The 11,202-nt window shown below is 61.3% G+C and overlaps 1 protein-coding gene across 4 annotated transcripts in view; it reads right to left on the reverse strand.

Annotated features, from left to right (window-relative positions):
• The window catches only part of KIAA0930 (KIAA0930 ortholog), a 33,564-nt gene extending 23,609 nt beyond the window's left edge, over positions 1 to 9,955 (reverse strand). For 2 of the 4 annotated variants that reach the window (XR_003611205.2, XM_028115637.2), the window contains exon 1: positions 9,742 to 9,955. Coding sequence is in view for 2 of the 4 variants with exons in the window: in XM_028115637.2 (XP_027971438.2) it covers positions 9,742 to 9,955 (214 nt within the window). In the remaining 2 variants the exon portion in view is untranslated. The remainder of the gene's footprint in view (positions 1 to 9,741) is intronic. The other 2 variants (XM_028115639.2, XM_088025405.1) reach the window with 2 other exon arrangements.
• Between the last annotated feature and the right edge of the window lie 1,247 nt (positions 9,956 to 11,202).

Below are 11,202 nucleotides of genomic sequence, written 5' to 3' on the forward strand. Positions count from 1 at the left end.
TCACGGGGCCTCCTTGCTGGGTTGGGGGTTTTGTGTTTATCCTCAGAGGCCTGGGGGCCCCTGAAGGGTCTGGCGGGGAGGGGTGGAGATGGGGTCTCTGCTTTGGGGAGGTGCCTCCCGAGAGCACGCCTGGCTTGGCAGCAGCCTCTGCTCTGCCTGGCCCCCTCCCAAAGGTGGGGGGGGTCAACTGGCCTCTCTGGGGAGAGTCCCAGGCAGCCCTCGGCCCCTGGACACTCCCCCGCACCCCTGTAGCCAGGGCACAATGAATAGGCCTCTGTGGTCCCCTCAATAGGCCTTTCACCAACTCGTGCCTCTCAGTGCTCAGCTGGCTCAAGACCCTCCCTTGGGGCACAAGAGACAAAGACGCTGCCGGGGGCGCCCTGGCTGCAGGAATGAAGCACTTAGATGAGAAGTACTGGTCAGACGGGTCCCCACGTGAGCGAGCACGGCTCTGCTCCAGCCTAAGGAAAGCATGGGGTCTCAGGGATGCAAGGTGGCCGGGTCAGGAGATGCCCAACACCCCTGCCCGGTTCCCTGTCTTCTTGAAGTTCGGGCTCCTTCACCAGATGAGCCAGGCCATCCAGATAGCCCCCCCGGGTCTGCAGTATGGTCCCCCGCCCTTCTTCCCGGACCAAAAGCCCGTGCATCCTCAGCCTGCCAGCCCCCCACTGACAGGTCTCCGCCCTGACCGTGCCCGACTCACCCCCGTGTGTCACCTCAGCTGTCACCTCCCCGCCGACCACCCCCATGCCACACCTTCCCTGACCCCCATGCCACCCTGACCTCTCCCACCTCATGCTACCTCCCCTCTTTCCACCTTCCCCAACACCCTGTGGGGTAAAGTCGCCGTTTTCACTCAGCTGGTGAGGAACTGGAGGCTCACGGCTTGAGTCACGGGTCCGATGTCACCCTGCGAGTCTCCTGCCCGGAGCTGCCTTCCCAGCCACAGCCTCCACGCTGGTTCCAAACACCTGAGCATCCCTCCCCGCCAAGACAGGACACCTTGCTGGCAGCGGGACCTGGCACCCGCACAGGGCAGGGCCCACAAGAGCGGGTCGGCGAGGGTTGAACAAATCAGTATGTGAGGATGACAAAGCTCCACTCTGCAGCTGGCTCAGAGGACACCCTGGCAGCTCTGAAACTCGTCCAAAGCCTCCACCGCCAAGGGCTTTCCTCCTCCCTGCACCCCCACCCCCGGTCATGCACGCAGTGGGGCGAAATCCTTGAAGTGCGTTTACAACCCTCAGCGGGGATCACCCCAATAGCCCACTTCCCAGGGGAGGAGACCGAGAGCCCTGACTCAGGTTACCCAGAAGGACCACGATGGCAGGTGGGGCTGGGATCCGGGCCAGGGTCCATCTGCATCTGCTCCGGGAGCCGCTCTGTGGGAGGCCCCAGGGGCACAGAGGGAAATAAACCCTGACCCTGACCTCAAGGTCGCTCTCTTGAGGTGGGGCATCCGCCAGAGTGGTCCACGGCCCCAGGTTTCCAAAGGCAATCCTCTGGACTCTCCCAAACACCAAGGTCTGCAAAGCCCTCGCAGCCCCGTCACTCAACGCCCCACCTCGCACCCCGCAAACCATTCCAGCTTCAATCCTGCCGAGCAGTTCGGGGCCAAAAGAGCAGCTCCCCAGTCAATGTCCCACCTCCTGTGGGCTGTAGCCTTACTCAAACTCCTGACTCACTGCTTTGCTCTGACACATTAAACATGGGACCTGTGAGACAGGCTGCGGGGCTCCCGAGGAACCTGGCTGCTGGGCCGGAGAGCACCACATTCCTGGGCAGTGAGCGCAGCCAGAGCTCAGAGTCCCGCCGTGGCGCCCCGGGTCAGGAGGAATCCAGAATCACCCGAGGCGGCCCTGCCACCGGGGCTGGGGACTCGGAGGCTGTGGAGGCTCAGGGTGGTGGGACGACAGGGTTCTTGTTTCCCCCCTCTGGGCGGTGGGATATGGGGTTCTTCTGTTTCTGCCTCTTCCTGTTTCACTTCTGTCGGCCTGAGCCAAAGCACTCGGGTGGCAGTGACCTCCCTGAGGCGTGGTGTCACCGGCCCTGCTTGTCACAGGTGGCTCGGACACATGCGCCACCCCACGGGCTGAGAACGGCGCTCCAGGTCAACCCTTCCCTCCCTTTGTGTAAGAGGAAACCCAGAGCCAGGGGGAAGGGCCTTCACACGCTCACCCACACAGTCCCCCTGGATTCGGCCCCGGGCCCTGTCACCTGTCCCAGGCAGCCTCCTGACACTGACTGATGCTCTAGGTCTGGAGGCCGGCCTCTGCCCTAGGTGGAGGCGGGACAGTCATTCTCCCTGCACCCTGCCCGCCAGGAGAACAGAGACCCAGAGCGCGGCAGGGATTTCCCTAAAGCAGCACAGCACTGGGGGAAAATTAAATTTGGAACGTTCTCTGCCCACTTCCCCACTCTGTCTCTGCCAGGGAGGACCCTCTGAGGAATGCCCCACTCAAGGGACACCCCCCAAGAAACGATCACCTTGTCACCCCACGGATACCTGTCCACCGACCCATCCCCCGGCACTGCCCTCATGAAGCAGTCCACCCTGAGCCCCAGTCCACCCTGAGCCCGCAGGGCATCGGCAGCCCTAGGGGGGAGCCTGGGGCGGGGGGCGGGGGGAGGGAAGTCACGCACAGAGCAGGCTGTGCAGCCTCAAGGGACTGGCGGCAGAAATCGGCATAGCAGTGGTCAAGAGAAAGGCAGGGGGTGCCGATTCTTTCAAGGGGTCAGCAAACAGCTGGAGAGGGACCACCAAGCAGAGACCCAAGAGGCTGAGACTCTCCAGCAAACAGGCTGAGGGCTGAGGAGTGCAAACCCGGGGTGGGGTTCCTCCCTACTTAGTGAGGTAATGCCTGCTCTTCATCAGAATGTTCTGCTTTCCTCACTTCCTCTGTCCTAAGAACCTGCCCAAGTATAAAAAGTCTTTTTCAAAATTCAAAGCACCTCCAAAAGCAAAGGAGTTTTGCCTTAAAGATAAACAATAACCGGGGGCACCTGGGTGGCTCAGTCGGTTAAGCGTCTGCCATCGGCTCAGGTCACGATCTCGGGGTTCTGGGATTGAGCCCCATGTCGGGCTCCCTGTTCCGTGGAGTGTGTGCTTTTCCCTCTCCCTCTGCTCCTCCCCCACACCACTCATTCTCTCTCTCTCTCTCAAATAAATCATAAAAAAAAAAAGATAAACAAGTAACCGCGACTCCACCTACAAAACCAAAAATTAAAAACGAAGCCCCCTCTTTCTACTTTTGCCAACAGACATCCCTCAAGTGCAAAGGCTCCTCCCCAGGCTGGGCGTCCCCCAACCTCGGCCCTCTCCCCTGGGGGATCAACTCTGAATGCTCCGACCCCTTATCTGAAGGTCCAACAGCAACATCCCAGCCCCCGTCTGTGGCCAACAGGGCCCCGGGAGGGCTGTGCTTGAGCTTCTCTCCCCTCTGTACACCCCGGCCCTGCCACTGATGCGCCTCCAGCTGCCCCCATGCAGGGGCTCTGGTGGGGAGGGTCAAATCAGGCATTCATTCCGGCCCTTGGGACCCACCTGTGTCAGGGTCCTCTCTGAGCCTCGCCCCACTGTCTGTGAAGCCACGGGGTTAGGCTGGTGGACTTCCGGATCCTTCCTGTCCATCCCGGCTCCCCCCCGCCCAAAGGTGGGCCGTGGCCCAGAAGACATTCTGCTGCTTGAGCCCAAACCGGGAGCCCGGCCGAAGAACTAGATCCAAGCTAAGTTTCCCACAAGATAAGACCCATTCAGTAAATGATGGCACATCCACTCAACTGTCTCGTAGTCATTTAAATGATGTTTAGAGTTTGAACAACATGGAAAATGTTTTAGAATTTTAAGTCAAAAAGCATGACTAAGAAAACTTTATGTAGAGAACATCGAGAATTCTTTAAAAAGGCTTTAAAAAGATTGGAAAGCAAGACTTCGCAAAGTTAATGGTTGTCTCTGGGTGATTGGAACTGTAATTTTTTTCCCGTTCTCTTAAATTTTCCAGTTTCTATAATGTGGCATGGCACATTTTTTTTTAATTGGGAAAACATTTGTTTGGGGATTCCGAGGCTGTTTTTCACCGAGGATCCCGCGTGGCGCTTCTCCTCCACGGCCTCCCGGCTCAGCCGGTACCCCGGAGCCTGCCCGGCTCAGTGGAGGAGGCAAGCGTACGTCAGGCCAGCAGACAGCGCGAGGAGGGGACACAGTGGGGGCAGAACGGCCCTCACGTGCGGGCCCGGGGGCGGCCACACAACTCAGCACACTCTGGCCTGGCGGAGACCCCGGGGCTCTTCAGAGTGTAAGGGCCACAGTCCTCAGGTTCCCCTCAAAGGACGCAGAGTCCCTGCCTCGGGAGAGAACCACAGCACAGCCTCGCAGGCTGCTCCAGCCCCAGAAACGGCCAGAGGCCGGAACCCACAGGCCTTAAAAATAGGCCCAGGAACTGAAAGAGGCACCACCACCACAGCAAACGGTCCCACTTCCTCCCCACAGCACAGGCCCAGGACCAGCTCGGCCTCCCTTAGTTGGGCTGGAGGACTGGGGGCCCCAGGGAACCTCGGGAAACCATCCCCAGGGAGTGCACAGCAGGCTGCACCCCGGAGCATGCATGCAACCCCAGCTCCATGTGTGGGCACCGGGCCAGGTGCTTTGCGTCCTTCCTAATGACAAGGGCAACAGCGAGGCTCAGGTCTGAGTCTGTGCCTCGGCTTGTGCTGGGCCCCTAGCTGCCATTCTCTCCTCATGCGGCCCCATGAAGCTGGCACTTCTCATACAATTCCCACAGCCCTCCAGACTCTTGTCATCCCCACTGCGCAGAGGCTCAGGCCCCCGGTCTTCCCCTCCAGCCACATCTCCCACCAAAATCCCCCACCCACCATGGATGCCCAGCCGCACTGCACCTAGCAAAATGGTGACGAGCTGGGCCAAGGCTGCACGGTTCACTTCCCAATTCATAGACTGGCCCTGGGCGCCTGGCATCTGCGGGTGTTTAGCTAGGAGCAGAGGCTCACTATAAGGCAGTGTCCCCCTTCACACCTTCTGGCTCATTCCATGAACTCCCTGCAAGATGGCTCTGGGCATCTGACAGGTCTCAGCTGGAACTCCACAGACCCCAGTTCTGCCACCTTCCAGCTACATGACCTTGGGTGAGTCAGTTTGCTTTCTGAAGCTTTGCCTTCCTCATCTGCAAAATGGGGTACTAACAGAACCTTCTTCTACAGGCACTGCTGTAGCTGCCAGGCGCCTGGCACATAGTGGGTGTGCCGGGTCCGGGGCAGGCCACCCCACTACAACGCTATTTTTTTTTTTTTCAAGGTTTTATTTATTTGAGACACAGAGATACAAGGAGAGAGGGAACACAAGCAGGGGGAGTGGGGGAGGGAGAAGCGGGCTTCCCGCGGAGCAGGGAGCCCGATGCGGGGCTCGATCCCAGGCCCCTGGGATCATGACCTGAGCCGAAGGCAGACCCTTAACGACTGAGCCACCCAGGCGCCCCTGGCCACCCCACTACAGCCACCACACTCCCCGAGGCCAGGCCAAGGGCCCAGCCACTGCTGCAGCCCCATCTCCCACACAGCTTCCCTTTCGGGGGGGCCAGCCTCTCCTCCTCCACCCAGGCAGGTCCTGCCCTGCCACGGCCCCTCTCAAAGGCCACACCCCGCACAACACCCCCCCGCCCTGCCATCAGTCACGGGGGCTCCCTCCTCCGTGCCCCCTGAGGGAACCTCTCCTACTTCAAGTTGGGCCCTTCCTCAATCCACCTGTGCCTGGGAGCTGTGCACACCTGTGTTGACCAGGCTGCCGGAACCCTGAAGACAGGTGTGGGCGGGGTCCACCTCTGCTAAGAGCTTAGGCTTAGACAGATTCTGCCACTTCCCAGCCAGGTGACTGGGGACATGTTACTTCACCTCTAAACCTGCCTTTTCTTTGCTCATCAGGACAAAGAGAAGAGTATAACAATACCCACCTCATAGGACTATTTCAAGAATAAAAGAAAACAGGGAACATGAAACACTCTTTGGCCCCACAGCCCTGCAACCAGAGAGAGAATGCCCTCGGCCACCTAAAAGGGGGCCAGAGACCAGGAAATAGCAGCTCTACAAAGTGCGAGGCCTAGGCAGGGCCCAAAGATGAGCAGCATGAGGGGCCCCTGCCTGTCCGTGATGGACACCAGGTCCTGGGGCCAGGTCAAGTCCACACAGCCTCGCTGAACATCAGTGGCGTGCCGCCCCTGTTGAGAAGGAGCCTTCCCGCCCCAGCGTGCTGGAGCTCACAGCCCAGGCCCAGGAGAGAGCCCAAGCCCCAGAAGGAAGGGTCAGGCTATATCTACCCACTTTTGGTCCAGATGTCTCCATCACACAACATCTGGGCATTGGACCTCCTGACTCCTCTCAGCTCAGAGAACCCGGAGCCCCACAGAAGCTAGCTCAGCCAGCCAGCTTGGTTCATCTGTTCCCTGGAATCACAAGCAGTTTCCTGTGGATAAAACCCCCAAATCCTGCTCGGAGCAGCTGCTTCCAGCAGGATCTTTACTCTGGCTGTCACCTGGGCACCTGGCTTCTCTCCCCTACTTAGCTGTGGCCTCCCACAAGGCAGGGTCAGGCCCGATCCCCCCACCTGGCACTCAGAAGATGCTTCCAGCACAGACGCTGCCGAAGGAAAGATGCAACAGTCGGGTTTGCATCTACAAGGTGCCTTTCATCATGACGGCCGAGCGACAATCCCTGTGTGGGGGGACCAGTCGCTCTCTCCCATCGGAGACAGACACTGTGACTCAGAAGTGACAACAGTGTGTCTGGGGTCAAGCGTTTCCACCAGAGGCTCCCTGACACCTTCAAAATAACCTCAGGGAACACGGCATGCTTCTGCATGACCTCAGCTTTAATTACACAACAGTGACAATCTGGGAGGTTTAAATCCCTAAATCTAACAGGTTGTCACAGCTATAAAGTGGAGAAAAAAGGGGAAGTGATCTGCCGGCCATGTAAAAGTTCTGGGTTCCCGTCTGGGGGCGCAGGCCAACCACTGGGTCCTAACTCTGGCATTAGGTCACTCTTAAGCTTGGCCCTCTCTGAACATATTTCTCACCTGATAAATGAAAGATGGACAAAGTGAGCACTGCTAAGAGGCTGAGATTCCACTCTCTGCAGACACCCTCACCCTTAATTTACTAGTCCAGAAATTCTCTCATTTGTCTGCTAAATGTTTCCCGGGCACCTGCTCTGCACATGCCCTGTGCTGGGCACTGAGGAGACACGGCCTGGGCCGTGCCCTTCAGGGGCTCACTTGCCGCCTTGGGGGGGGGGGGAGTCAGTCATACAGGCCTGTGTCACAATGCCATAATCGGCCCAATCAACCCGCAGACCTGAGCCTGGCACACAGAGCCCAGGCAGCGGGACAGGAAGTGGAGGAACGGTTCCCAGGAAGTGGCAGCATTGCAGCTGAGGCTTGAAGGGACACCTGTAGGCGTGTGTGGGGCAGGTGAGGAGGATGTCCTGTGTCCCGTGTCCAGGAAAACAGCAGGCCTAAAACACAGGGCATCAGAGCACTGCAGGGGGATGGGAAGATGGGCTAAGACAGGAGACCCTGTGTGGGAGGGAGGCCTGGGCGCCAGGACACGAGACCTGGAAACTACGGGGCATCTCTCCCCAGACGCAGCGCAGCAGGCACCGGGAGGCCTAGCTGGGGACGCTTGGGGGACAGAGGAGGGATGGGGCAGGCTCTGGGGTCAGACTGGCCAAGGGTCAATGCCAGTCGTGCCACTTCCTCACTGACCATCTCTAGGCAAGTCTCCCCCTTCTCCAAACCTCTAGCTTCTCTGTGACACGGAGATGCTATTCCTTTCTGGCAAAGTCAGAATCAAAGTGACAAAGCGCACATAATGTCCTTGCACATAGTAAGCTCTCTGTAAATGCCAGGTGCTAGAATTAATTATTATTGTCCTTAAGGAGTGGCCCTGCAGGCTCCTTGGGACAGGGCCTAACAGGGGAGAGAGGGTGCTCAGAGGTCAGAGGACAGCGGGAGCGTGCTCACGGGGAAGCAGGGAGGGGCTCCCTGGAGCTTCTGCGCAAGCAGGGCTGAGGGGCCTGCAGCAGATGGTCCCTCAGACCTCTCCTATTTCAGACATCCTGTGCCAGGTGGTAGGTATGCCTGCCAGGCTGGCACACAGCCTGGCACACAGTAGGTGCTCACTGAACGTTTGCTGAATGAACTAATGAGGATCCTTCAACGTCTGTGCAAAACTAAGTCATGACACCTTTTTTCAGAAAAGACACCTGAGAACCCCACTTCCTGGTCCATCCTACTTGGTAGGCACCACCCCCCCCCCAACTCCCATGCCTGCCCATGAGGAAAGGTCATTCCTGGGACAGGCTGGGCTGGGTCGGGCTCCCTGAGGGGACAGGTCTCATGCTAAGGTAAGCCTGCCTCCTACAAAAAGGAGGATTCAAAGTTATTTCCTCTCCTCACTAGCCTCCAGGGCGTGGCCTGCTGAGGGGCCTGGAACCCTAGGGCTGCTGTGACCTTAGAGGGGATGTGTTGGCTCTTTGGGACTCCCTGATGGTGAACCACAAGGGGACAGGTAGAATCTCCAAAGCTGACATTCCCTCCTGCACAACGCTGTCACCCCCACCCCCCACCCCCAGAAATCCCCAGCTCAGACTGGGGATGGGGGAGCTGACAATGTGGTATGAAATCATTCCTGCAGGAAGAAGGGAGGGGTCTTTCCACGGAGAAAATGAAAAACCCACACTACAGGGGAGCGGGCTCCTGGGCTTCAGTCTAGGCAGGATCCATCCTTAGCAATTAACCTCGCGCCCAGCCAAGCAGGGAGACCCCACCCACACCTAACAGTCCCGGGCTCCTCCAAACAATACCACGCACCCCCACCCTACCCCAACCCCACCCCACAGCACATGTAGGACTTAGGGCCCCGGCTGAGCAGGATCACACCCAGAGACGCAGCAGACCTTGCTCTCTGTGCTAAGAGGGTGGGTTCAGGGGGCCAAGGCCAAGGTCCCCAGTTAGAGCTGCTGGGGAGGAGGCAAGGCAGTGCGGACAGGTGCGGGAAGACAAAGGCTTCGGGGAGCTGGGGACGGTGGCCAAGGCGCGCTTGCAGGGAAATCTGCCCAGAGCCCACTGGGGGCCTGCCCCCACCCCCCGCGATGGGCTCCGGGTCTCCCCAGATCCCACGCCCACACTCCCTGCAGCGGCACGGAAGCCCCGGGGAGGGCTTCCCAGAGAAGGCAGGAACCTAGGAACCTGCCACAACCCCGGGGAGGAAGAAGGGTGAACAGACATACTCGAAAGGACAAACAGAGGGAGACACGGAGTGACCCGGGAAAGAGGAAGAGACCCAGGAACACGAGTGTGCGGAGCCGCTCTTGGGACCAAAATCAGAGACCAAGACACAGGGACGCAGGAGAAACCTATACGTGGTGAGCTGGGGGCGCATGGAGGAGGCCACGACACGCAGAGACAGAGACAGAGAGAGACAGACACACGCACGGAGACACACTCAGAGACGGAAACACACAGAGACGGAGACGCACGCAGAGACAGAGACGCACGCAGAGACGGAAACACACAGAGACGGAGACGCACGCAGAGACCGAGACAGGCACAGAGACGGAGACACAGAGAGACGCGTACAGAGACAGAGACACACGCAGTGACGGAGACCCGCGCAGAGACCCCCGGAGGCGCGCACTCCCCCGGCGCCGGCGGCCCCGGCCCGCCCCACTCACCGAGGCCGCAGACCTCACGGCGCAGGCTGAGGCGGCCGCGCTCCTCGGCTATGGCGCGCAGCATGCGCTGCAGCGACCGCTCCTCGGCCTCCGCGCCGCCCGCAGGCTCAGGGGAGGCGGTGGCAGCGGCGGGGAGGGCGGGCGGCCCGGCACGGAGCCCCGCGGGCGCGGGCGCCGAGGCGCAGGCCCGGCCCGGCGGCCGCGCAGAGGCCATGCCGGGCCCCGGCTCATCGCCCGCGCCGCGCCCGCCGGGGCCCCCGGCGCGCCCCGCCGCCCCCGCCCCGGCGCCACCCGCCGCGAGCACCAGTGAAGCCACAATCCGCCTTTGTACGCGTCGCCGCCGCCGTCGCCACCGCCGCCGCCGCCGCCCGCCTGCCGAGCCCAGGGAAAGGAGCGTAGCTCCGCGCCGCCGCGGCCGCCCGCGCGCCTCCGGGCCACCGCCCGCCCCGCCCCGCCGCGCCCCGGCCCGCCCCGCCCCGGCCCTTCAGGCCCCGCCCCGGTCCTCCAGGCCCCGCCCTGGCCTCTCGGGCCCCGCCCCCCGCCGCCGCCCGACCACGTCCCGACTCACCCCAGGACAGCCCCGTCCCGCCCCCGGCTGCTCGGGCCCCGCCCCCTAACGCTGCTCGCTCCGCCTCTTGCCCGCCCCGAGCCGCCGGGCCCCGCCCCCGACCGACGAGAACCCGCCCTGGGCCCGGCTTCCACGGCCAGGACCCCGGCGGGCTAGGTCTCTTCCCCACCCTCACCAAACCTGGCGGCCCTGGCCCCGCCCCCCTCGGACACCAGCCACGCTCTTCCTCAAACGGCTGTCGCGAGCCCGCCTCGACCTTCCGCGCGGTGCCTCTGACCCTCCCTGGCCGCTTGGCCCCTGCGCCCACCTCCTCCAGGCCCTACCCCCGCGGCCGTCCCGGAGACCGGCCCCCGCCCCCAAACACCGTGCAGCGGTTTGGCGTCTCTGAGCCCCTCCCATCGCCCCTTCCGGGCCTATTTCCCGCCCCCTCTGCCCGCCTACCACCTGCTCCTGTCCCGTCCCGCGCGGGAATACTTTGTCACCTGCTCCCCACGTTGCCACTCTCCTCCCGGTCCAGTTGCCAAGGCCGGTTTCCGCCAGGAACATCCTCCGCCGAGCCCAGGGTGAGCTCACCCCCCTCCCCATAAAGTGTCCTAGGGGGCATGATGCAAAGCCCTGCCTCCCGCATGGAGTCCTTCACCCAGTGCCAAGCAGGGTGTTGAGAAGGGCTCTGAGCCTCAGTTTCCTCAGCTGTGCAATGGGGGCTGTGTCCCTGAGTGTTGACTAGGTAGGAGAGGATCGAGGAGTAGGGACATATGGGGTCAGCTGGGCATGTGATCCTGATGAAGGCCAAGGTCCAGCCAGGCACCCATCGTGTGCTGGCCTCTGCTGATGGTGAAGACCCGAGGAAGAAGCAGCCAGAGGCCTTCCCGGGACCCAGGCCTGCTAGCACT

Source organism: Eumetopias jubatus, unplaced genomic scaffold, assembly GCF_037043125.1.
Source record: "Eumetopias jubatus isolate StellerSeaLion01/CBP00866 unplaced genomic scaffold, mEumJub1_p1.0 scaffold_8, whole genome shotgun sequence".
NCBI lineage: Eukaryota > Metazoa > Chordata > Mammalia > Carnivora > Otariidae > Eumetopias > Eumetopias jubatus.